The following is a 26890-nucleotide window of genomic DNA, read 5'->3' on the forward strand; positions in this document are numbered from 1 at the left end:
CAAGGGAACTTTCTGGGCTGGTGGTAATGTGTTCTCTCTTGATGGGGGTTGTATTAAATATATACACTGTATTAAAACTGTACGTTATTTGTCAACTCATCGGATGATACTTATAATTTGTCATCTCACTGTATGTCAATTTTATATTAAAAAGAAAACAAATATTAAAATCTAGTTAGTAATGTGCATACTGAAATTTTGGGGTTGAAATAAACTGATTTCTGTAATTTACTTTGCAAATGCATCAAATAAAACAAGATGCACTGATGGGTAGAAGGATGGAGGAGTGTGGTAAAGCAAATTTAGTAACATATCAATGTAGAAGAATCTGGATAGTCTGTACGTGGACGTCCGTTATACAATTCTTTCAACTTTTTGAAACTGAGGGGGTGGGGGAGGCAGAGAAAGGGGGAAGATTTTTTTTTATATACTCCGAATGACAGCCATCTGATATTCTTAATGGTATATTTTTTAAGATGTTATTTATTTATTTGAGGGGGGAAGAGTGACAGAGCACCAGCAGGTGGGGGAGAGGGAGAAGCAGACTCCCCACCGAGCAAGGAGCCCGACGCAGGGCTCGATCCCAGGACCCTGAGATCACCACCCGAGCCAAAGGCAGACGCTCAACCGACGGAGCCAGGCAGGTGCCCCAGCCGTCTGATATTCTTGGCCCATCTACATATATTTCATTTTTATCTGTGCCGACTACATTTCTGTGCACAGATGGTCCACACAATCTATGAAGTGTGGCTATTTTAGAATCAGCGGCCATGGGCTCTGTGTCCACTGACATTCCCTTCCTGCTCATAGATCGCAAACCAAGATTTGAAGGTTCATTTTTCCTTCAGTGTAATGGAGGCCTCCATCATAAATGGACGGCCTGAAGCTTCCTGAAGTCCCTCCCACACTTTCTACCAGGATTTTCATTACCATTAGACAGCTGGAACCCATCGAAACAAGAGTTGGAACCTGGTCCTCGCTCCAAAACGCAGGGCCTCTGGGGATGGGGATGAACCCTCACAGCCACTCCCTCCAAAAGGAAGGACCTGGAAGGCTTACTCGCCCTCTCTCAGTGAGCTTGGTGCTGGCCGTGGCTCTTGCAGAGGTGACTTGTGGTTATCACAGGACTGTGTTTACAGAACACATGAGAAGGGCACATATTTGCTTTTCCCTTAATTCTTGGGCCTCCAGCCACTTAATGGTTCCTCTTTCTACAAATGGGGAAACTGAGGATCAGGGCATACATGAACTGCTCCTAAGCACACAGTTTGAATTCAACCCCATTTAACCTAGCATTCTGATCCTCACCCCTCCCGACACTGCCCTGAAACCACCTCCCATCCCCACCAAGAAGAAGCCGATTTTACAAACGCCCATCTAGGACAAAACTGGGTGAGGAGCTTTTAAGGCAGCAGCGTTCACAGGGCAAGCTGGAAAAAAACTCAGTGGCTCTTGACCAGCAGCTTCTGAAAATGAACAGACAGCAATATATCTGACTGCACCGCATGCCAGAATAGACACTGGTCCCTGAAACTTGTTTCAGCTGTATATAAATATTTATACATGGGTGTTTCTTGGTGTAAGCATGCAGTCCAGAAAAGTCAGAAAGCCACTGATTTAAAGATTAAGTCCCTCTATATCAGAGATTTAGATCCGAGATTTAATTTCCCAGATTCAAGAAGAAATGCTGGAAAGGAATGGGCTGAGGAAGGTACTCGTGGAAAAGGCATCACTTGAGCAAAGACCCCTAGCCTTCTGTGGGAGAGACACATAACCCCCAGTAGCAGCAAAGAACCCAGGCTAACAACTAACAAAATATAAAATTGAAAGCCTTGACATTGACCATTTTAAATTACATCCCCTCATACTCCCCTCCCCAAGTTCAGTTTCCTTTCTTAATTTTCCAAGAGCAATTCCTATCATTCATCTTGGATATATATTCCAGTTTAGATCCTAATAAATTTTACGATGTGTGTATGCCCATAAGCAATACACAGCATTGTTTGAGTGATTTTAAGTTACATCCAGCTACTAGGAGGTACCAGTCCCTCCCCAATGTTACACACACTGTTTTTTAGATGTATCCATATTAATATACACACATTCATAGCATAGTATCCCTCCACAGGGATAGTCCATAAACAGTTTCCAATATTCTGTCATTATAAGCAACAATGTTATGAACATTCTTGAACAGGCCTCCTTGGTTCATAAGGGAATCTGCTCTAGTTACAATATAGCCCGAGGTAGTATTACCGAGTTGCCATATACGTACACCTTCCACTTTACTAGTCATTGCCAACCTCATGTACCAGGAAAACTACTACTAATAGTTCAGTGTGTGTCCTTGAGACTTTATATACCTTGAGCTACATATATATACATGAGTTTACAGAGTAAATATAGGTAAATCTATCTCGTGCTTTATAATGGGTTGCAGAGGACCGTTTTCTGCATGAATTGACCGGTGCACAACTGATGGACATTAAGGACTATGCCCCCATCACAGTATTTCAAAGAATTTTTTTTGTGCATAAATAAGCAGCACACTGGTTCTAGTACACATGCAGAACAGATTGGGACTCCCAGACCCACCTCTTCATTGTACAAAGGAGAACACACTGCGTCCCAGAGAGCTAGGGTGAGTTGCTGGCCCAAGGACCCCAGCAAGGGAGAAATGAAGGGGCTGAGGGCTGGGGTTCCTACACTTGGGGCACTTGCTCTGCTTAAGGGAATAAAACATTCCAGTACACATTATTCCTTTCACATACCATCCCCAGTTACCCTCTAGGATTTGACATTATAAAGAGGTACTCTGTGTATCACCAAAGTCATGTAAAATCTCCCTGTGTCTGTGTGCAAAGGAGATCAAGCAAAAAGTCTTGCCCCAGACCCTTCTGCCCCAGAAGGCTGCAGGAGTCAGCCCCCGGCTTCCACCTCAGTCCAAGCAACTCACATTCACAGAGGCTAAATGCTCCTTGTGGCTCCACCCTGGGACGCAGACAGGATCCCAGGACCCCAGCCTGAGGTCACAGAAGAAAATTCAATGACCACATAGCACAGTAATCAGTGCAAACTCTAAGAGGCAAAGGGGGGCGTCCAGGGCTCCAATCTCAGGAAAGCAGTGAGAATGTTAAAAGCTGGCCCCATACCTAGTTCTCAACAAATTTATTCACCTACTGAAGCCAGACAGCCAGCCCCACATTTCAAACGCTTGCAGCTGCGCTCAGACCATGTGCCCTGGTGCTGAGTGCACAGGCTCACGCGTGCACGCACACACATAATGGGTCGGGTGCGGCCTTGACGCCTGACCTTTGGCATATATGAGTTTGAATCCTGACTCAGCCTCTCATTAGCTGTGTGACCTTAGGCAAGAATTTGACCATCCAAGCTTCAAATTCCTCCTCTTAAAAAAAAATTTTTTTTTTAAAATGTGGATAAAATTGGTACTTCCCTTATAGGGTTTTATGAAAAGTAAATGAGTTACTGCACATAGGTGCTCAGAAAAGCTCTTAGACCATAAAAATGTAGTAGACACTTGGGGTACTTGCCTGGTGCTGATGCCTGAAATAAAACAATGTCCCTGGCCTTAAGGAGCTAGTAAATTTATGAGAATGTCAAATAAAAACAATAGAAGCGGGTGTGGCCGCCAGTCAGAGGGAGTGGTGGGTACAGTAAACAGTGCCAATGTGGAGGGCATATGAGGGATACCCAGCGATCGGAGGCGGCCGCTCGCCTCAGGGAACTCACTGCAGGGCTGAGACACACACACAGAGCAATCCTGAACCAGGCCACACGCTCGGTGCTGGGTCCAGGCTGAGTCCCAAGGCAAACATACTTATTTTCCAAATTGTAGGAAGGTCCAAAGTCTCCTTAGACAAAGCAGGTCCCCGGAGGCTCTCAGGCGGGTTAGCCTCAAGGAGCCAGATGTGATGGGACCTCTGAAGGCACAGGGCGCATGAACAAGCCCTCACCCTGTGCCCTCCCCAGCGGTATCTTGGTGCTCTCTCCTCCCTCGGGTCGGGGAGTCTGTGCTTGCTGGCTCCTCCCCTGCCTGGGCGGCTGCCCCTGGGGCTCTTGCCCCACCATCCACATGCGGGTGGCTGTCCCACACTGCTCGCCCCTCCCGGCCCCCACAGGTACCTCACGTCTACCAGTGAACAGTTACTCCGAGGGTTAAATGACACAAGGATGTGAATGTGCTGACACAACTGCGTTCCGTCCCTTCTCGGAGGATGCCGCCACCCCTCGGCAGCAGGGCTCAACATCCTAGCATCCCCTCTGACTCCTGTCGCTGCCCAGCACATCCCACTGGGCCTCGCCCTGTCTCTACCAGCCGCCCCATCACTCCGTCCCACAGGGCAGATGCTGCTGCTCATGTGCGTTACCCAGACAGTTCTGCCCACACTCCTTGAAAACTCTGTTACTCCCCTGCGCTTACTGAAGACAGACCCACTGTTTTAGGTGTGCGTGCAAGGCCCTCTAGCCCAACCTACCTTCCCACTTCCATCTCCACCACCACCCTTTACTCTGGTTTGATTAAATCACCTGCTGGATGGTGCATCGTGAAATACAGGGTCTGTATCCAAATAAGGGGATGAAACAAAGCGTGACAGGTTCTTGTGCACCCTCAGAGCCTTTAATCCCTAGACATGCACTGTGGCTCTTCACGTTCTCCCAAGCGTATGTGGACTTCAAGTACTCTTTTTTTTCACGGAGTTCCAGAAACACACAGGACAATCTGTACCATGCTGTTTCTCCAGCAAGGCTGTGGAATGTGCCACGTAGAGTGACTGCCCGGCCTCTGGCTGTGACCATCTCAAACACAGTTGTTCTTCATCACCATGACTGTGTGCAATCTCGGTGGGACTGTGAGCTCCCAAACTCAGCCGATCAGCCTGCCTCAGCACAGGGACGGATAACAAATGGCCGGCAGCAATGCCTTGGTAGGGCTCACAAACACTTGCTTCAACCTTGATTGCCATGGCTGCCTGCCTCCCAGTTTTCCTGTCTACCCCTCCCTGTCGACTTTGTTAAATTTCCTGTATGCTTCACCTAGCCAGGGCTGGTTTCTGAGGCGTGAAACCAAAGAACCTTTGCTGATACATTGTTCTTACAGTCCCTGAACAAAAAGCCACCCAAATCTCCCCCAGGCAATGGGGCACCCTGAGCCGCACCCCCCCGCCCAGGGGCAGCACCTGTCCCATCCGGAGTAGACCTCACAAAGGTGGGCAGCATTTTCACTGAAGCAGTGGGGTGGGTGGTGGCTCCAAGCCCTTTCTCCATCTCCTTGCGGAACCGCTTAGAGATCTCCAGAAGGTTCTCATCAGAAAGACGCATGTGGTAGAGATACTGGTCAACCTGCAAAAGGGTGGGGGGAAAACAAGAGTTAGAGACCGGCAGTAAATCAGTGTGGTACGCATCTATGTCATGGAACATCCCTCAGCCCTTCAAAAGAATAAAACCTGTTATGTACAGAAGGTTATTATTAAGGACCATGTAACTGGAATCTATTTGACAAGATATTAAAAAAAAAAAAACTAAACTGCAAGATAAAATGAGAAAAATAGGTTTAACTTTATTTCTGAAGAGTGGTAAAGATGAGGGGAAAGGCACATTAGGGAAGAGGAAGAGTTCTTTCCAGAAAGGTTGAGTTTAAGGGTCTCTGACAACATTCTGGGAACTGGCATTCATTACCGACCCTCCTTGTTCCCCACACACCTTGAGGCCAGTCATGGCAATCCTATTATCCCCCACCCTGGGCCAAGCAGCCAGCACCTCTTGCCTCACTTACACAATCCCCAATTCTGCCTTTACCTGTTCCATCCATTTTCTTCCCCCAGCCAGACTCTAACCATTCCCCTGCTTAAAGAAACCTTTCAGCGGCTTCCCATTAGAACCAAACCTAAAATACTTCCAAGGCCCCACAAAATCTGGCCTCTCCCCACCTCCTAAGCTCACTGGACGCCTCTGGACTCCCTCGCGCAAACCCTACCCTTGGTTCAGTCCTTCCCTGCCCTGGAACCCATACATGGGTCCTACAGCCTTTATCCCATCTGCCCATCTCTTCAGCCCTCTCCAGACCTCTCAGCCTTCTATTAAAACAGTCAGGCCTCGGGCGCCTGGGTGGCTCAGTTGGTTAAAACAGTCAGGCCTCCCATTATTCCAAGAACTCAGACTTTTCCCTTCCCAACACCACCCACAATATGTATCTCTTAGTGTCCAAATTATAATAAGCACCGAGGGCAAGAAGAACCGTGTGTATCTGTTCACCCCTGCATCCCTGGCATGTGCCGCCACAGAAGAGGGCCTCCACGTAAACCACATGCAAGCTCGCCTCTCCTCAGAGGCAGAGCCAGCTCTCCCTAGTTAGTTCACTGACCTTGTTTCCAACATAAATTTACACGAACTTTCCCCAGATTCACCACCAAAGAAGCACCAGGAGTCCCTCTCACACAGTTTCCTTCTTGGAAGCCCCCGTCTGCCGTGGCTGTGGATATTCCCAGTTTTCTCCTCTCAGGAGGAGGCCTGACAGAAATGCCTCCCAGGAGGCACACGAGTTTCCACAACATCCCCGTTCTCGGCAGCGCTGTCCAGGACAGGTGACACTGCTGGCCACGGAAGGGTAGGGGTGGAGACAGAATCAGGAACGTCGGGCCAGGCCCCAGCTATCCCCTCAAGGGGTGAGGGTCACGGTCCTCGCAGCTGTGGGACTTCAAGCAGCCCTGCTCTTCCCAGCGCTGCAACGGCCGGGTCCCCAGGGCCAAAGCCTGGCTGATGACCACCGCCCCTCCTATTCCTGTGGGAAACAAGGAAGTTCCTGCCTGCCCCCTACCCTTGCTCAACTTTGACAAAGAAGCACACGTTTTTTAATAATTAGAGTTCCCAGACAAATGTGCTCGTTAGTAGTATAGCCTGTTATATTTTCCGGCCTTTTTTGACAGGGCTTCTTGAATTTTTTTTTTTTTTTTTAACCAGAGGAAGGGCACAAGGTGCTTAATTCTTTAAGAAAAGAACAAACCCAATTTGGTCAACAGAGACGGTCCCCTCACTCACGTTTTCCTCTATTCCAGGCTGTAGCCTAACTCCCTTTGGGATCTAGGGCACATCCTCCTCTTTGGGCCTCTTTCTGCCCCTGTAGAATAAGGAGATTGGCCTTCCTTGGGTCATTTCAAATATCCTGCTCAGGACTCATCTTTGATCATTCTTCTAGATTCCCCAAAGGTCAAAGATCGGAGTCTGGAGTAAAATGCTGAAAACAGCTGCAAAGGAGGCAAAGGAGAGTCCCTGGTGAGTCAGCCCCCCCACCCCCCACCGACTCCACAACTGCCATGTGGTTCAAACACAACACTGAGACGCGACCCTCGCACGCACAGCGTGGGAAAGAACAGGGTGGGCGTGGAGAATGGTAAAGGCCTTTGGCCACTTCTCCTGTCTGGACCCAGCCAACAGAGGGACCCGGTTTGTGGTTTGTCATGCGGGGTTTCAAATTTGCATAAGTGTCGATTTCCCAGAACTCGTCTGTGGCCAGTGTTTACTAAAAACAAATCAGGAAGAACCCAATCCATTCTGTTTCCTGACCTCGGGCCGCAGGCAGCTCACCTGCCTTGAGCGCATCATCTGCCCCAGCCTCTCAGGGCTGTGTGGACACCAGCCGCCACCACGAGTTGGGTCTCCTAGAACACTGGAGAGCTAGAGTGCTCCTGAGGAGGCCTGGCCTCCCTCACAATGAGGTTTGAGGCTCCCCAGGGGGTAAAAGGGTACAGCTTCAGCCCAACACCAGACAAGGCCCCTCCCTATTGGTGGGAGGCCAATCTCTGGCGACCCTGAGCCCAGGGCAACTTTAATCACCCCAGAAGCCTCTTGGCTCCCGATCCACTGACACCTGGGTTGGCCCAGGAACACTGCCTCATGGCTTATGATGCTAATGTACAAAATCCAGGGCCCCCAGAACAGAGACCAAGGCCAGGCCATGTCCGAGAACAGCCTGAGATGCCCTGGTGGGCAACAGTAATAACAGTAAGCCCTTACGTGGCACGGACACTGTTCTCAAGGTCTTACATCCATTAATTCGTTGAATCCTCACAACAATCCTATGAGGCAGGTAGTGTTATCTCCTTTCTACTGAGAGGGGGAAGGCGACATGCCCAGAGATGTAAAGGGCCAAGCTGGGACTGGACTGGATTGGGCAGCAGTCCCGGCTCATCCACTCTGCTAGATGAATGCCCCTCTTCGGCTCGACAACAGGCCAAATGGCACCGCAGTGCATTCAGGCTGGCTATGCCCACTAAAAAGCCATCTTCTATTCCAGTCATCCCCCGATGTCGACACGAAGGGCCAAGAGCAGAGTGTGTGGCCCTTGGGGCTTGTCTGGCAGATCAGAGGGCGGCAGGGGCAGCAGACACGTCTCTGAACGTTGTCATGAGTTCGACACATGAGCAAGTTGGAGCTCCCGTATTACTACTTTCCCAGAGAGAGAAGTCGAGTGCCAGAAGCCTCCTGGCCACCCACTCCCGGCCCCACCACCACCCCCACCACCACCACCACCACCACCACCATCACCACGGATGGCTCTGGGTGTTGTTACAAAGGAGGCCAGGAGAACAGCACCTGTACTGCGTTATTAACAGGACGCCTGGCCACTTCTTGGACTGTGAGGTCATGTACACCAAGGAGCAAAGGTGCACTGGCCACAATTCCACGGCGGCCATTCCTAGTTCAACTCTGATGCTTAAGCTTCAACAGGCTGGTTAGAATTCCAGTCGATACTTCTCATCCTTAACCCGCAGAGACTCTAACAAGTACACAGCCTTATTTCAAGTCATGTCGCCTTTTCCCCAATAGAGGACAATCATCTTTTAGTGTTCAGTGACAGATGAAAACAATCATGGTGATTGTTACAGTAGCTAAATATTTCTTACCTGCCAGACGCCATCCTATGACTTTATTGACTTCATCTCCATTGTCCTTTTGTAAAACTTCTAGATCCCTACTTTACAAGCCACTTGATGGGGAGGGGCAGAGCTGGGATTCAAACTGGGCGCTTGGGACCACAACCTTCCCTTCACCTGTCCCGTGGGCCCTCCTGGTGTGGGTGGGCACTCTCTGCCCTATAGTTTCTTGGATGAATACTCAGCGCCTTGATTTCCTCTCTAACACATGAGACTAAGAGAAAGGATATGGGACAGCTTTGAAAAATGCAACCAGAGCACCTTGGCCCAAACTTCCCTTCTTTCACAGTATGATGTGGCCACCCTGAGTTTATTAGGGAAGGACTGTTTAATCACCTAATGTCACGGCTTCCTAAACACACCGCAGGGCCCACCCAGCCTTGGCTGGCACTGCTGTGTTGGGTGAAGGGTGGCCAAGGGAAGCAGAAGCCAGAAACAAGAAGCAGCCTCTGTGCAAAGACGATTTTCCTAGACTGGGAAGGAAGTGAATGCACTTCGCAGAATCTTGCCAACTTTCACCCATGGTGCAGCCAGAGGGAGGGAGCGCCAGACCCAAAGTCATGGGACAAAGTCATTTAAGAGATATCAAATGTAGGCAAGGGAGTACGACTGCAACTAATAAATACCCTTAAAAATGCCCTTGGAATATCACGTTCAAAATCCCACTACAGATAGCATTCGAGTATGTCCAGTTTGCCTCTCTCACCCCAACGGTCCATCAGCCCTAGGTCTGAATGCTTCTAACCATGACACACTCAGTACTCTTTTTTCTTTTTTTAAAGATTTTATTTATTTATTTGAGAGAGAGAGAGAGCATGAGAGGGGAGAGGGTCGGAGGGAGAAGCAGACTCCCCACTGAGCAGGGAGTCCGATGTAGGACTCGATCCTGGGACTCCAGGATCATGACCTGAGCTGAAGGCAGTCGCTTAACCTACTGAGCCACCCAGGCGCCCATGCTCAGTACTCTGAAGTTGGTTAACTATTACCATTGGTCAGCTCTAGTTGTTAGAAAATTTGTCCTCAATCTGAGATAAATCTACTTTCTGGTAACTTCCGTCTAGTCTCCATTCTGCCATGTGGGATAAGAGTTCCCGAACTTGGCTGCACATCACCATGACTGACATGAGGAGCTTTTTAAAAAAACACGAAGAATCCCAAAGAGCCATTCCAGACTGACCAACTTGATACCTTTAGCCCTGGGTGCTCAAACATATTCCCCTCTCCTGGACCTGGTCTCCCCCATGCCAGTAAATGGGATCATGGTGGGCTAGGCTCTGGTCAACATTGCCTAAGGTCACTTTTACCACTTTTCTACCTGGAGTCTCTGAAAGTCAGCAGTTAAGACATTAGGCTAAGTGTGAAATAATCCTGTGTTGATCCGGGGGGGCTGGGAATTAAAAAGATTAAACCCTGTCCTTGTTGGAAACATTTAGGTCATCGGAAACTACCAAAGCAGGTTCAGGCCAACCCTCGTTTTACAGCTAGTGACAGTCCGATGCGGACGGTGGCATCAGGAGATCGGTGTCGGAATCCTGGCTCTAACACCTGCACAGGTGTGTGGCACCGCATTGAGTGACTGACTGAGATCCAGTCTCCTCGCTGCAAAACGGGATAAATAGCCCCACACAGCAGTCACCGGCATGACTGGGGAACATAAAGCTCTCTCGACCCCTTCTCTTTGTCTCCTAGCGGCACCCTCAGAGGGTCAAGGACATTTCTTAATCCTATTCTAGTCACACCCAGGGTTAACAAAACGGAGCCTGTTTCCCCAAATTGCTCCTTCTCTTTCTGTGGTGGGTGTGTGGCCTATCATACTGGGATGTTTCTCTTTAAAACCCCATCAGGGAGAAAGGGGGGGGGGCACTTTCCAAGCTGGGAAACAGGCAGGCTGGAAGCAAAGCCGGGCTGAGGTATTAGAAGTCCACTTGCCTGCCTGGAGGCAAGCATGTGTATGAAAGAGAAAGAGATAGCAGTTTTAAATGACATCTCTTTAGCAATCTCGAGATTAGAACTTCCTCATTGGGCAATTTTGGTCAGTTTCTTTCTTCCCATAACACACCAGCCCAACAAGCCTGTTTCCTCTACAGAACTGTGAGTACAGGCAGGAGAAGTTTGAAAGAGAAATCAACCCCATCCTCTTTATGGAATAAAATGAGAAGTCCATGCCCACATATAAGTGTCCACATTTTCCCCCAGACTAGCATTAGAAGGAGGGAAGTTATGCAAAGAATGGAGACAGCAGGTCACCCTCACAGAGGATCCACCTCAAAGTGGGATTTTGAGGATCCTGGGACATTAGGCTAAGTGTGCAGCGGCCTGGGGTGGGGCAGACACAGCCCCAGCCAGGCATGGATGGGGAAGCCCTGAAAACAAAGGCCTGGAAGTAACCAGAAAGGGACCTCAGAAAAACCGAGGCCAGGGTGCAGCCTAAACCAAGGTCACACAGTTGAGGCTACAATCTGGATCCCCCAGACACCTTCCCATACTGTCAAAAACAAGAAAGGACAGTCCTCCTGCTGGTCCACAAGGACCCATGTCATCTTACAGGCCAATCCCAACTGAATGGCTGGTGGCCACTGCCTAGATCCTAAGGCCACCCTGTCCGGTCCGAGAGGGAAAATGGTCCTGATCAAACTATTCAGATCCAGAAGAGAACAATGTTCCAATTTTGACAGTTGGTTATATAAAGTACTACAAATCCTACCTTGAATACTTTAAGGGGTTTCAAAGAAAAGTGTGGAGGAAACTTCAAATTTCAACACCTGTAAGATTTGTAGCATTCAACCCCAGAATCTCTGCCATTGCTGCAACCCCAGCTTCTCCCATTGTAGAGCCTTCATCGAAAACCAATTATATGCAAAGCACTACAGTGAACAGGAACATGATTTTAAAAGAAATCAATTCTGGGGGCTCCTGGGTGGCTCAGTCAGTTAAGCACCTGACTCTTCATTTCAGTTCAGGTCATGGTCTCAGGGTCGTGAGACTGAGCCCCTTGTCAGGCTCCGCACTGTGCACGGAGCCTGCTTAAGAGTCTCTCTCTCTCTCTGCTCCTCCTCCACTCACCGTTCGTGCTTTGCGTTTGCTCTTGCTCTCTTGCTCTCATATAAATAATAAATAAATCACTTCTAGAAATGGATAGTAATGATGGCTGTACAACAATGTAAATGTACTTAACACCACTGAATTGTACATTATACACACACACACACACAGAAATAATTTTTTTAAGAACTCAAGATTCTTGTTCTCTAGGACTTTACAAGATAGCACAGAACTCAACTCATACTATAGACCCAATGAATGTCTCTAAATTGAATGGAGGGATGGATCTCAGTAGATAACAAAGGCAAACACAATGCGAGGTGGTCCATGGAAGAGTTACAGGGGTACATGGCCCATGAGACTGGCAGGCAGGGGAGACTGTGTTCTGGGCTAAGAACATATACATCCAACATACATGTCAGTGGATACACGGTGACCTAAAGAGTAGGGGTATTGTGTGAAAGGGCTCAGAAGATGTGGGCCGAGATCTTGGAAGGACATTATGAATTCCAGGACCAGAATTCAGAAGACTGCAATGTCTTCAGATTCGTCTGATTTCAACTGACCACTTATCATCACGGGATCATGGGAAGGAAGGATCATCAAGATCACCTCACTATGTAAAGTTGCTGTGTTGTTTACTGACCCGTTAATTCCCTGTAGGGTTTGGCGCCAGGAGAGAGTCTGGCTGCCCAGAGTCACTGTTTCCTGCCACGGGCCAATGAAAGTCAAACCCCTGACTCTAGGACAGCTGTCCTTTTTGCCTGGACTGTCAGGGAGCTCAGAGCTTGGCTCTCAGCTCCAGTGAACTATCCCTAGTCTAAGTGTGTTCGTGCCTGTCCCTTTCACTGAAAGGGGAGCTCTATCACCTAATCCTTTTAGTAAGGTGACAAAAGAACTAATACAGGATCAAGCAAATGCTCATCAGTCATCCCTACAGGACACATCATCCTGAACAGAAGATGGAATTCAAGCGAACAAATCAGGTAAGAAAGCAACTCCACAAGCATGGAAGCGTCAGGGCCAAGGACACAGGGACACCCTGAAGCGCTGCTGGACTCTTTCCCCAGGCTTTGTGTATTTCTTATCAAAGACCCAGAACCTTCTCTCCAGAAGGTGCTGGATGCACAGTAGCTAATTCCTACCTTTTAGCTTCTTCCTGACCCCGAGCAGACCAGTTGACTGAATTTCAGGTTTCCTAGAGCTTGGGTCCTTGTCCCAAAGATATAATCAGGTCATGTATACAGACATTAGGCAAAGGCTCCAGGGCTCCAACCTAACTTCCTCAAAAGAAATTTTAGGAAAGACCATACCCTCTTGAAGGGCTTTGACTGGTCTCGTGTGCTTTAATCCGACCAGTCAAAACAGGGTTGGGGTACAGGGGCGGGGATACTCTCTACAGCAATTAAGAAGGCACCACCTAGGGATGCCTGGGTGGCTCAGTCGGTGAAGTGTCTGCTTTCCACTCAGGTCATGATCCCAGGGTCCTGGGATGGAGCCCCACATCGGTCTCCTTGCTCAGCGGGGAGACTGCTTCTCCCTCTACCACTCCCCCTGCTGCTCCCCCTGCTTGTGCTCTCTCTCTCTCTCACAAATAAATAAAATCTTTAAAAAAAAAAAGAAGGAAGGAGGAAGGCACCACCTACCACCACATACAGCCATTCATACATAGATGAATCTCACAATATAAAGTTGGGCAAAAGAAGCCAGACACAAAAGGGGACATACCTCATGAGTCCATTCATATGAAGCACAGAAACAGATTTCTACTGACAGAAGGTGGCATAGGGATTACACTTTGTGTTGCTAATGATCTGTTACTGGATCTGGGTGCTGGTTACCGGGTGTTTTCAGTTTCCTGTGTATATTATACTTCCATTTTAAAACATAGGAAGAAAAAAGGGCAAGGCCCTAACTAGGCCCTGGTCTACCCACTACACATGGTCAGAGGGCCCAAGAAGCTCAAAGAAGTCTGTAACAGGTCAAACCAGAGGGAAGAGCCATCATCTAAACGTAGCCACACACACAGCCTCCCAGTGGCCCTATGTGCTGACACGGGCTTACAACTTCGTTTCAAAAGAATTTCTTATTTTTGCATTATTCCTTTGCCAGTGTCACCTCAAGTCTTCAATGAGGAAATTAAGCCTTGGAGAAGCTTCCCCAAACCACGGGCTGAGTCCCTGGCAGGACCCACTACATATGGTGGTCAGCTGAGTGCCCTAACCTGGGGCACAGGTGTGCCCGTCCTGGGAAAGCCAGGTAACTACCATCAGTGACCTCATTAATAATAATGCCTTCACAGACTTCTCCTGGGAGGACCACGGCTGTGCAAAGAGCAGCAAGTTTATCCTGTAATGGTGCCAAGCCAAGGCCAGATGTTTCTGATAGAAAGAAAGAAAGAAAAAGAAAGAAGAAAGAAAGAAAGAAAGAAAGAAAGAAAGAAAGAAAGAAAGAAAGAAAGAAAGAAAGAAAGAAAGAAAGAAAAAGAAAGAAAGAAAGAAAGAAAGAAAGAAAAAGAAAAGGATAAACTGAGGAGGGAAAGACGCAGCAGATCCTCGATGCTTTAAGGCTCCTTCCTCTGAAAGGCAGCTACCCAAAAGTAACAGATCTGCCACAACACTTTCTTCAGATGGGACCAGGCAGAACCTCGCTGGGGCCACCAGGGGACCTCAGGGAGATTCCGGCTGACGTGCCACGCACTCACAAGCCTGGGGCACCTGAGTAAGTGTGGAGCTGACCTAGGAGGCTTATAGGCCACTCCCCCAGGATCCTGTTGCACCTTGGTGAGTCACAGGCTTTCCAGTTCTTCCAGTTCTTGCCTCAGCTGCCTGGAGTTATAGCCAGACTGACCTCAGGCAGTGGCAGCCGTCTGGGGTCCAGGAGATGGGCACTTGGGACACGGGTGTTGGGAGCCTCCTGTCCTCAGACATTCTGGGCCAGCTGCGGGGCAGCTGTGCAATAATATGTCCCAGATATACATGACCCCGGCACAGTCCATTTACACAAAACTGACTGAGTCCTAAATGGAGTGGGCCTGGGCCAGGGGCTGAGGGCACCAGGGGAAAGGAGAGCCCAGTCTCCACCTGCAAGGGGCTCAGTCTATTGGTGGGAGGCAAATATGTCAAAAGTAATTACAAACTGAGGGGAAGGGCAGAGAGTAGGCAGTTTCTCTCCCTGTAATAAAATACAGATTTAGAATCCCTGAAATCATGCACGCATCAATACAATTCTAAGGAGTGTCTCAGGAAGGTGAGAAATGTGTATATGTTGACCCCACACCCAGAATGTTCTCCTCCTCTGGCCTAACAAAAAACTCCCACTTTGCCTTTCAGGGCCCAGCACAAATGGCCTCTCTCCAAATTCCCAGCCGCCAACACACTTTTGACACCTTGTGTCTCCTGCCCTCGCTGGTCCCAGAGGACTAAAGGCACCAACTACATGCTCCCAACTTCACATCTGTGATGTCAGCAGCCACCTCAGTCCTGAGACAGAGCAGGTACTCACGTCATAGGCCATGGTCACGCACAAGGGGCTATGGGGGTGCCGAAGGGGTGGGTGGGAGAGTAACCTGGGTGAAGGGGAGAGCTGGTCATTCCAGAATGCCCAGGAGCTCAGAGCCTGACCCTGTTCTTCAGGCCTGAGCCCTCACTGCACGTGAGCCTGGCAGCAGCATGGTTCTTTCTCCAGCTACCTGGCTGCCCTGTTCAGTCGCCCAGGTCCCCTAAGGGTCAGACTCTGCCTCCCCTGGACAGCCCCATACCAGGGGACCGGAGTCTAGCCCTGAGCCTCTTGCCTCACAGGGACATCTGAACTCCCCACTCCAAGCGTTCAGCCGCTGGCCCAAACGCCTGTGGATCTGGCCCTCTGTACCACATCCAGCCCGAGACCTTCCCAGTCGGCCCCCCCCCCACAATCACCCCCACCAAAGGCGGGGCAACCCATACATCCCAGTTTGCCCAGGACAATCTCAGTTTACGCTGAGGTAGCAGCCTAAGTATTAACAGTGTCCCCTTTTATTCTCAAAAGTGGCCCGGTTACTCTAGGTACAGGCCACAAAGCAAATCCTGCCTTTGTTCTTGGGGAGCCCACACCTGACTGATGAGAAGAGCTCATGCTGCACATTGGTGCCAAAAAGGAAATAGGGACCGAGAAACTGGGTTCCTGCTCTGGGGCTTGTCCTATATAAACTTGGGCTGGTCACTTAGTACACCGCACCTGGTTTCCTCATCGATAAAATGAAGGACCGGAACTAGATGATCCAAAGGTCCCTTCCCAACTGACACCTGACTCATAGCCCCATGAAAATGAAACACAAGTGGCCTACCTCCAGTTGTCCCAGGCAGCCCCATGCCGGGGTTAGGGGCCTAGGTTCTGGGGTCAGACTGAATTCAGGCTTTCCCTTGAGCAAGGTACTGTCCCTTTCTGTGCCTTGGTGTCTTCATCTGAATAATAACTAATAATGTCTACCAGGGAGGGCTGCTTAAGGATGACCTAAGTTAGAGTGCCTAGACAGAGCCTAGCACTTACAGTAGTATTTGTTATTTTAAAAGCTTTAGAAATTGGGGGTACGGGGGGAGGGAACTGATGAGACATGGCTAGAAGGCTTCATTGCAAGGGGTTGAGACAGAAAAATGTGGAAGGAAGCAGGAAGCAGGAGAAGGAAGTCTCTCAAATGGGAAAAAGAAGTGGCAGCTTCGTATGCCCTCATTTAACCCTGATGGCTTATCTGGCTTCATTCCTTTATCAGACAATATGGAGATGCCAGAAGGAAGAGGGTAGGAATAAGGCCTTTCAAGAACATGGACCACACCTCCAGGGTAGAACCACTGAGCTAAGGGTGAGGAGAGTCGGGAAGGCTGGCTGGGTGAGCACCAAGGGCCAGGTTCTCAGCCCTGACTCACTCTCTTAGTTAACTCCAAGATAAGTTTTAACCAAGGTCCCTCCAAGTGAGGAACATCAGGGAAATGCTCAGAGACCCACAGACAAAAGTGCAAAAAGCATGGCCACCCCTAAAAGAGGGCAGCATTTCAGGGAAACAAGGCCTCCCAACTGGGTTTGGACAAGACATAGCCTGCACAGGGATGGGGGGAGGAGAATGTGTGTTCCACACAGAGGGTTGCCTTGGGCTTTGTCAAGAGCCCTGGGCACCTGAGCGTCAGAGGGGCCACACTGGACAGCCCAGAGTCTGTATGAGGGGCAAAGAGCTCTCTGCTGACACCCAAGACAGCCAGGGATCCTCCTCCTGATCTGCCAAAAGACTGTGGGAATGATGGTTCCCTTCAGTGAAACTCCAGGGGTCAGTGGGACCAAAACCTACACCTGGTCCTATGACTCAACAGCCCAGGGCGCCCCCTGCCCCAAGCAGCTTCCCAAATGGAAAGCCAGAATCTGGGGCAGATGTGAGGAAGGCTAAGAAAGCATGTCACTGGCCAGCTGCAGCATAAGCGGGCTCAGCAACTGCCCTGGGAGCCTCTGCCCTTTGGGGGAGGGACCGAGGGCGGGGGGACTAGGTTTCTACAGTCACAAGGGTGGAATGAACGCTGTGATCAGTCATGCCTTCCACTGAGGATGCTTCAACCTGCGGTACAATGATCACGGCGTCCCAGAGACACCAACCCCCCTCCCACCACCCCCAGTGGGGAGGCTACTTCCCAGGGGACCCAAAGGAAAGCAAGTTAGAGAAAGAACTCAAGGATGGTTCTCCTATGCCTAGGAAAGAGAGTGTTTTAGAAGGCGGAGAGGGCAGTGAGGATGCTTCCTTATTCCTCAGCTTCAGGAACTTTCCATCCTTCTGCCCTCCCTGTCTTCTACTCTAATCCGACATCAGGCAGACAGCAACAATGTTCCAGAACCCATATGTCCCACAAGCCCTTGGGAAAAGAGAAGCAGGGCCTCTTTTGCTCCTGCCCAGATGGATAGCACAGTAGGTATCTAAGGGCGTAGTACTATACATATGTAGTTCTGTATGTACTATATTTAACACAAAGAGTTGACTATGTGTCAGGCACAGCTCTAAGAGCTTCACGTATATTAACTCTCTTTAATCCCTACAGTAACCCTATTAAGGTGTTATCCAAAAACTCTCCAAGGGCTAGAAAGGTTAAATGAACTGACCCACGTTCACAGAGCTGGTTACGTAAACCAGGATTCAATCCTGGGAGACCGGCTCTATCACTCACCGTACAGCCTCTCCCAGTAGGACTGTGGGACTGGCCCTCAGTGGGTTATCACTAGCCCCTCTCCTCTGGTCCCAGCTACAGAAGCTCCTGGGCTCATGATCTGCCAGCTCACCCACCTGCTTTGTTCAGAAGTCTGACGGGATGCCTGGCCTCCCTGGAAATCCCAGCAACAACCAGGGGAAGATTCTCCTGCGGACAACTGAGCAGACTTCTGTCCCACTTGCTTCCCACCGTGCTGACACTGCAGGCATTTTTCTGACCGAGACAGAAGAACAGTAACCCAGGTAACCCACCCTTCAGCCAGGGAGGCACGGACATCTGCTGACTGCTGTGGTCTGCAGACTTCACCTCAAATTCATCTTTTGTAAAAGACCACTTGCCACCATGACCGTCCCAGGACCTGGCACACTGCGAGGTGGGAGCCAAGGTCCTAGTTACAGCTACTATTAACAAGCTGTGTGATCGTGAACAACGCGCTATAAAACTGAAGGAGGGGACGAATTATGTTCTTCCTTCCAACACGGTTTCTCAACAAAGGTCTTTGTTGCAAGGGGGCTGTCCTGGGCACTGTAAGATTGCGTATCTCCTTAGCCTCCACCTACTAGATGCAGCAGCACATCCTCACCCACTAACTGGCGACAGACAAAAATGTCTCCAGACATGATCGAAGCCTACTGGAGGGCAAAATTGCTAGCAGCTGAAAACTACGGCTCAAAAGAAGTGGTAACAAAAACAAAACAAAACAAACAGAATACAGGCTTTGCCCCTACAAACTTCGGGTAGGGTGGGAATTCCTGCTCTTTATTATAGGTTGGGATACAGATAGCCCCTCACAAAAGATTGCGTGGCCCAAAATGCCAACGGCGCTGAGGTCGAAAGACCTGCTTTAGGAGTAAGCAGAAACAGCCCCTCCAGCGCAAGGAAGCATGGCCTGTGATCCATGGCGTGCAGTATTAAGACTCAGGCAATGAACTCTGGGATCTGATCTGCTCAACCCCTCCCCACTCACCCCCAGCCCCCCACTGCTTTGGAAAGGGAAAGACAGACAACACAGTGTTGGAAAACAAACCAAACTTGCTGACTTCAAAATTCAACAATGATAATGAGAAACCCATTATCAAGAGGTGTCTTTTAAAGAAATATCTGAACAAAGGAAGTCAGTTTTCTGGGGTTCCTGAGGTCTTTCAGTACATCAGATCTCCTTACTCTGGCTGCCAGGCTTTGAGAAAACTGTTGTGGTTTGCGTTGTTTTGATTTCCCCTGGAAAAGGGCCCCTAACTGCCCTCAAATTCCTCAGGGTGCTGGAAACACTCATCTTTGAAAAGTGATGTTTAAAAAAAAAAAAGTTGGCTTTGTCTGAGGAGCCTCAGAGGGAATTTTAATTAATTCAGTGGTAAAGAAAAGTGCTTCCTAGCACGCTCTGAAATAGAAATTTGGTGATACAAAAAATGGATGATTAGCAAAAGCTACTACCATCAACTCCTTCCGAGCAGGGAAGGGACAGTATTAGGATGCTAAGTATCATGTACACATTGAACAAATGAGAAACTGTACCTGCCAATGTCAGTTAAGTCAATCAAAAATAATCTTAGTAAGGTTGTGATCAGTAGTTGACTCCTGGTACTTTAACCCCTTGTCAGAAGATATAAGGGCACAGAGTAGGTACACAAGGCATACTAGTCAAGGCTCCCTTGAGGTCTCCAACTCCTCACCCCGTGGTAAGGCACCCTCTCTTGACTGCTGCCTTATCTCACCAGAGGACTGAAAGGTATCTTAGTTTCAGTTTCCCACATCATAGCCAGAGGAACTGGTACCCACAATAAGTTCTCAAAAAACATTAAAACTCTTGTCTTTCTTGACTCTTGGGGGCTCTGCTGAATTTTCTGCTTCCAAGATACTCCCTTCCTCTCGTAAGTCCAGAGTTGAAAGCCACTCCTCACTCACACAGAAAAGAGCCCAAGCGAGCTATCTATATTCCATAATAGGAGTGAAAATATGTCACCAGTCAATGCATGTTAAAAAAAATTCGGCCAGTGGCTAAAGGAAGGCATGCATACCTCATTTCACTTCTATGGTTAAAACTGATTCTCCTTAAGCAGCAAAAATCCTCTATCTTGAACGTTAATTATACCTCAATCAATAAAAAGACTCTACTATCTCTCCACCCAGAGGACATAGAGCCTTGATTGCTGGAAGACAGGAAACAGAAAAAAGTGCCATGATAGGGCAAAGGTGCCTAGTGTGAAGAGCATGGCATTCAAAGGAATGGTGATGCAAGTCCTCGGGGAGTGAAGGTAGAGAACATGGAGGGGCCAAGGGGCATTCAGAATGCAGTGTTAAGAGGCTTCTGAAATGTTCCAGTCTCACTCCAGAAACAGACTGGAAACAGAGAAACCCTAGGAGCCCTCTGAAATAAGCCAGAGACAGGTTGACAAATGCGTAGCGATCGGAAAGGAAAGTCAATGAAAGGAGTCCAGAGCTCCCAGCCAGAATAGCCAGAGGGTACTGGTGCCATTAATGTAACCAAGAGAAGAGCTAGTTGCATTTCTGGGCATGCTGGGTGATGGTGCTGCCAGCATCCCCGAGTGGATGCAGACAGGGGCCAGGATGGAGTCCACTATTGTTCCCAGAATCAGGTGAGTGTGGTCAAGAGCATGCAGCTCTGGAGCCCAACTGCATGGCTTTAATTCCCAGCTCTTACAAAAATGCTAGTGACCTTGGACAAGTTACTGTGCCTTTGTTCCTTGCCAGTAAAAGGGGGATGCTGATAATAACTGCATCTGCTTTGTGAGACTGTTGCGAACGTTAATGAGCTAACATATGTAAAGAGCTTAAACCAGTTCCTGGTTCACAGTAAATGCCACATTTGTTTGCTCTCGAGTTTCAAAGTGTCAGTCTCCTCCTAATGGTACAAAACACTGGACTTGTCCATCAGGAGATGGCGGGGGGTGGGGGGCTAGTTCTGGGTAGGTGAATACAAGTTTTCCATGCCTCAGACTACAATCCAGAATATATAAGATAATGGGGATTTCAGAAGAGTCCAAATCAAGACCTTTTCAAAAGACTCTAAAATTAAACTCAAACTTCATCCTTCTCCCCGAATTCATCCTTGTAGCAGCAACTGGAAAACAGGCTTCTAGGGACACCTGGGTGGCTCACTCGGTTAAGTGTCTTCATCTCAGGGTCATGAGTTCAAGCCCCACATTGGCTCCACACTGGGTGTGCAGTGGAGTCTACTTAAAAAGAAAAGCTGCTTCCAAAAATTCTGAGTCTCCTCCTACTTCCTATCGAATGGCAGCTGGAATCAAACAGCTTTGCTCACCTAAGCCTGGAGGCCAAGTCCCAGGTTCCGACACCTGGTAAATTAAAGGCCTGACTCTATTCTGCCCCCATTGGTAATTTAGAGGAAATACACCCAGTGTCCACCCAGACACTTCACAGGCTAAAAGGAAGCTGCGAGTGTAGGTAAGAGTCACCTACAAAAAAGACATGTCTACATTACTGTGTTGAATCATCACAACTCCCTAAAGTGGGCAAGGCTGCTGCTGTGACTCCTGTTTTACAAGAAGAAACCAACAGTCCAAAGAGGCAAAGTGACTTGCTCAGGGTCCTGTGGTTAATAAATCACAAAACAAAGATTAGAACTGGCTTAGTCTCTCTCCGCTCTGGGACCAAAGAGAGGACTCGGAATCCATACCAAGACAGTTTGAGTCTTAGCCTCCTTCCTCTGGATTAAGGGAGAGTAAACTGGTAAAGGAATTACAATGCCCTGGAGTGACATTCACACAACTGAGACCTCCCCTGGATTAAGGATCCTCCAGTTTCCTACTTTAGGATTTGTCAAGGGATGAGTCTTCCCCAAGGGTTAACTCACTTCTTGGGCAGAGAAGCCCATAGAAGTTGCCAAGATCCTGCCGGCTCACAGACACATTCTTAAACTGAATTCAGTGCAGAGCAGAGCCACATCCCAGGAAGGAGAGGGCAGCAGTCGTCCACTCAGCCAGCCGCCCTCTCCTCCCTACTCCAGTCTGAGGCTAAGTATTGCCATGTTTTATTTGGGGGTTCATCTTCCCCGGCTCTGAGAACACCATGAGGGTAACCCACCATCCTCTCCTTTGCTCTCAGAATCCCCAGAATGGGAGTACAATACGAGCAGGTCGCGGCACCGAACAATTATGTCAAGACACTATCCCAAATGTGTTCCCTCTAAGACACAGAAATTTCAAGTATGTAATTAAGCAACGCTGTCACCGCCTCACAGCTCTGGACAACCCCACCACCCATCCCTTCTTCTCAAGTCCTAGTGAGGTCCAGGGTCAGGTGCCAATCCTGAAATCCCCAGTATTTCAGAAACTCAATGCTACCGAGAGTGAGAGCGCCTCGGGCCCAGCCCCACCCCCAACCCCATACCCGGAGGCACCTAGAGCTTGGCTCCCGGCGGGGCCAGAAGCTCTTTCTTATGTAAATGACCTAGCCCGAGAGCTCGGAGGGCTGCCGACCCCGAAGTGGGCAGACCTGTCGGAGTCTCGGGCAGGAAAAAGCTCGTCTACCTAACGAAAACTTTTCAAAGAAGACAAGAAAGCTGGGGGGCGGGGGGGGAACAGTTCGTGTAACTTTTAGTAGCACTAGAAATATCAACCAAAGTTCTTCCCCTACTTGGAGGCGGGGGCCGCGGACTCAAGGCCCGGCCGTCCCGAGGCACATCTGTGGGGGAATGTACGCCCCTCGCGGGGCCTCAGTTCCGGGCGCCTCAGTTCCGGGGAGGGGGCGCGGCGGGCGGAGTTTCTCGGCTCCTTCCCGGATCGGCCTCTCCCCAAGCGCACCTCCGCGAGGCCCTGAGGAACGCCGAGGGGAACCGCATGTCCCCAGAACGCGATCCTTTGGCACCGGAGTCCCCCGGCAGTCCCACGTGGCAGCGGAGCCTCCCCCCACCAGCCACGATTCTCCCCCCACGTGCTCTCGCCGGAACTCCGGCTGCGAGAGGGGGGCTCCTCCCACGTGGGCCCCACAGTCTCAGACTACGTGCCGGGTGACCCGCCCCTCCAGCGGGAAGGAAAAAAAAAAAAAGCGCGAGCGCGCGCAGGGTGGCAGGAAGGCAGAGAGCCGCGCGGTGCGCGAGCCCAGGCGCCTCGCACGCGCGCACACGCCTGCCCGTGCCTAGCGGACGTGGCTCCTCGCGCCCAGGAGTTTCCCGGCAGCCCTGACTTTTTCCGTGTCCTCGACCCCGAATGAGGAGGAAGTGGTTCCCCGCAGGGTCAAGGAGGAGAGTCCCGGCCGGCCGGGACTCCAAAGTGAGGGCCGGGGACCACACAACTTTGTCAAAGGCGAGCCAGCCGCCCCTGCACGCGCTTACTTACCTTCTGCACTTGGTCATGGTTGAGCTCCGTGAAGAAATAGGCGAGCAGATGCGAGGCGATCATCCTGCCGCGGCCCGACGGCGCCGAGTTGGGAAACCGAGGTTGGAGCGCGTGCGGGGGAGGAGGACAGCGCGGTCCGACCGCTTTGTATCGGGGCTTGGCGGCCCGGCCGGGAGCAGTGAATCCGGACGGCACAAAAAGAAGGTGATGGCACGCTCAGCTTGAGAGCGTAGGGTCTCTGGAAACAGGTTTTGGGAGTCCCGATTGCTAGAAGGCGCCCAAAAATCACTGCTGGCGACGTGTCGGGTTGCCCCACCGCCAAGGTGCTAACTTCACCACAGGATCACTAAAGGCTCAACTTGGGAAGAATCTCGGTCCGGTCTCACTTGGGCGAGCGGACCTCTACGGCTCACACGCGCGCTGCCTTGCCCACGGATCTCCTCCGCTTGATGACACGGCGGCCCTAGCGGCGGCTCGGGACTCCTGCTCTGGAGTTTCGTGCAACAATGTGGCTTATTGAGGGGCTGCCGGCTCGCGGGCCTCCCGGTCAGTGACGCGCGCACGCCCATTGGCTGCACGGGGAGGGTGTGTGCGCCCACGGGCCGCCCGCCGCCGCGGCGCAGCCAATCCGTGCGCACGGCCCGCGGGCGCGGCCCCTCCGACACCCGAGCCGGGAAACTGGAGGGGCGCGCCCGGGGCAGGGGGCGGGGCCGGGCGGCAGGGATGGGACGTGTGGTCCGTGGCTAGAGGCTGGGGCGGAAAGGCGCATGAGCCACCGCCGCGTCAGGCTCAGCTATGGGTGGGGGGCGCGTGATCACAGACCCAGCGTGTGGGACGACTGGAAAGACGGGTCACCCGACCAGCATGTGCCTTGTGCGGGGAGAGGGACACCGTCTGGTATCTCGGGGTCATGTGAGGGGCCCCCACTGCTGGGTCACATTTCTGAAACATCTTAGTCCTCACCTGTTGTGGCTCAACAGGGCGCTACGCTGAAGCAAAACTGAGGCGCCGCCTTAGCTGCTGCTTACTTCATGCCAGGCATCACAAAACGGATAGGGTGTGGGTTTTGCTAACCTCGTTTTACAGATGAGGAACCTGAGGCACGGGCCGTTAAGAGACTTGTCCAGAATCACACAGCTATGTGGCAGATGGAGGAAAGAACCCACGCCCGTCTGACTTGGAGGCCCAATTCTTTTCCCTATTTTCCTATCCTATTGGTCTAAGAGCCCAGGGGAGTAAAGGGCAGGAAAGGAGCTATATCTGCAGCTGCGGAACGGACGCACGCGTGGGTGAAACTGGTGGGTGCTTAGTGTGTACCCGAATGATCCTGGACGTGTGTGGGGTGGGGTGGCTGAGGGATGCTGAGAGGAGTGGGAGGCCCAGCCACAGCTAATGCCTAGCGCCAGACTCTGAGTTTACATATGCGGTGGCAGCCGGCAAGAATGAAATGCAGACTGATGCAGACAGGGGACGGATGCTTGTGGAGAAGAGCGAGCCTGGGGTTGGAGAGGTCGCTGAAGGGCTGCTGTGTTCTACTGAGGAGTTTCTCCTCTCATAAACAGTTGGGTGCTATCTGCAATGTATACATTATTATAGCATTATGTAAGTAACAAATGTTCATGGTTGCAATATACAGACAGAAATAAAAACATCCATGATCCATCCTCTCCGCAAAACTTCTTGCCAATTATACATTCACACCTCTCCTTCCCCATACTCCAGTCAGGCCCGGGTCCCAAACTGCTTTTGTCACAGACACCATAATGACTAACCTGTTGCCAAATCCTGTGTTCTTATCCCTTTTCCACCCTTGTCTTACTCCACTTCTTGTGATACCCGCACACAGTTGACCACATCCTGCATCTTGACACACCTTCCTCTGTGGGAGCTGGGGAAGCTCCACCCTTCTGATGTCCCTCAGGCTCCTCAGACCCTGTTTTCTCTACCAGTGAATGCTGGAGTATTCCAGAGGCTGTCCTTCACCCTCTGATCTGGTTATGCTCTCTCCCTGGGTGATCCCTCCAGCCTCATGACTGTTGTATCATCTACGTGCTGGTAACTCGCAGATGTAAATCTATACCAAGGACCTCTCTAGGAGCTCCGGACTTACTTCTCCAGCAACCATTTGTCATCTCCAGTGAATGACTAGCATCTCACACTCAACATGTCCAAAGCCAAACGTAACTTTTCTTCCCTAATCTATTCCTTTCCCCGTTGTCTCAGCAAATGACATCACCATCCACCCTAAGTCATCCATAATTCCTTCCTGCCACTCACCCTCATATCCAGTCAGTCCATCAGCAAGCAGTCTATTTGACCCATAAAATAAATCCTGTAACTGACCACTTCTCTTCATGTCCTTGGACACCTTGGACACAAGCCGCCAACAACTCGGCCAGAGCCAATACCACCTCAGCCTACCCTGTCCCTGCTTCCATTCATGCTTGCCTCCCTCCTGACCCCTGCACAGTCTTCTCCCTCAGGGACCACAGTGACCTGTTGAAAAGATAAACCATTCTATGTCTCTCCCTCCCTCATTCCAAGCCATCTGTCTAATGATTTCTAATCCTAGAATAAAATTCAAAATCCTTCTGTCTGGAATATCCTTCTCCAGCTCTGTGTCCAGCTGACTCTTGTTCCTCATTGAGGCTCAGCTTAAATATCAACTCTTCTTCAGAGGACTTTCTTCTTATCAGTTTATCTCAAGTGGTTCCCCCAGTCACTCTCATGTGGCCCTGATTGATTCCCTACTGATTTTCCTATTGTTCTTTCTCTCCTTGCTAGACTGTGAGCTCTAAGAAGGCAGGATCTGCATCTGTTTTGTTTCCTCATATCTGCGGTGCTTAGAATGGTGCCCAGCACACGGTAGGCACACAATAAATATCTGTTGAATATCTAAATGAGTAGAAGAAATTTTAGAAATAACTATTGTTCGGGATGCCTGGGTGACTCAGTTGGTTAAGTGTCTGCCTTTGGCTCAGGTCATGATCCCAGGGTCCTGGGATCGAGCCCCACATCAGGCTCCCTGCTCGCGGGGAGTCTGCTTCTCCCTCTACCTGCCGCTCCCCCCTGCTTGTGCTCTCTCTCTCTGACAAATAAATACATAAAATCTAAAAAAAAAAAAGAAGAAATAACTATTGTTCATGTTTTTGTATAACAATACACACACACACACAGTTTATAGTTTTATATATTATTTCTCTAATCTTTTCCACCTCTAGATCTTCCCTAGTTCACACACCCAACATCTCTCACATGACTGAAACAGCCTCATAACTGGGCTTCCCTCTTTAGATAAGATATATAGGTTTAGATATCCAACAGAGCTTCTTAGAGAAGGGATGTGATCAGATTTGTTTTT

At 50.0% G+C, this 26890-nt stretch overlaps 1 protein-coding gene across 2 annotated transcripts in view; it reads right to left on the reverse strand.

The window, feature by feature from the left end:
* Positions 1-24038, reverse strand: part of HK2 (hexokinase 2) — a 61950-nt gene extending 37912 nt beyond the window's left edge. Inside the window, exons 1-3 of one of the 2 annotated variants that reach the window (XM_036099426.2) lie at positions 23530-23584; positions 7057-7262; positions 5199-5361 (exon numbers count right to left, since the gene is read on the reverse strand). In XM_036099426.2, the coding sequence (XP_035955319.2) occupies positions 5199-5340 (142 nt within the window). In that variant the 5' untranslated portion in view covers positions 5341-5361; positions 7057-7262; positions 23530-23584. Of the gene's footprint in view, positions 1-5198; positions 5362-7056; positions 7263-23529 lie in introns of both variants that reach the window. The other variant, XM_036099425.2, reaches the window with a different exon arrangement.
* Between the last annotated feature and the right edge of the window lie 2852 nt (positions 24039-26890).

This window comes from Halichoerus grypus, chromosome 10 (genome assembly GCF_964656455.1).
Source record: "Halichoerus grypus chromosome 10, mHalGry1.hap1.1, whole genome shotgun sequence".
Taxonomy (NCBI): Eukaryota; Metazoa; Chordata; class Mammalia; order Carnivora; family Phocidae; genus Halichoerus; species Halichoerus grypus.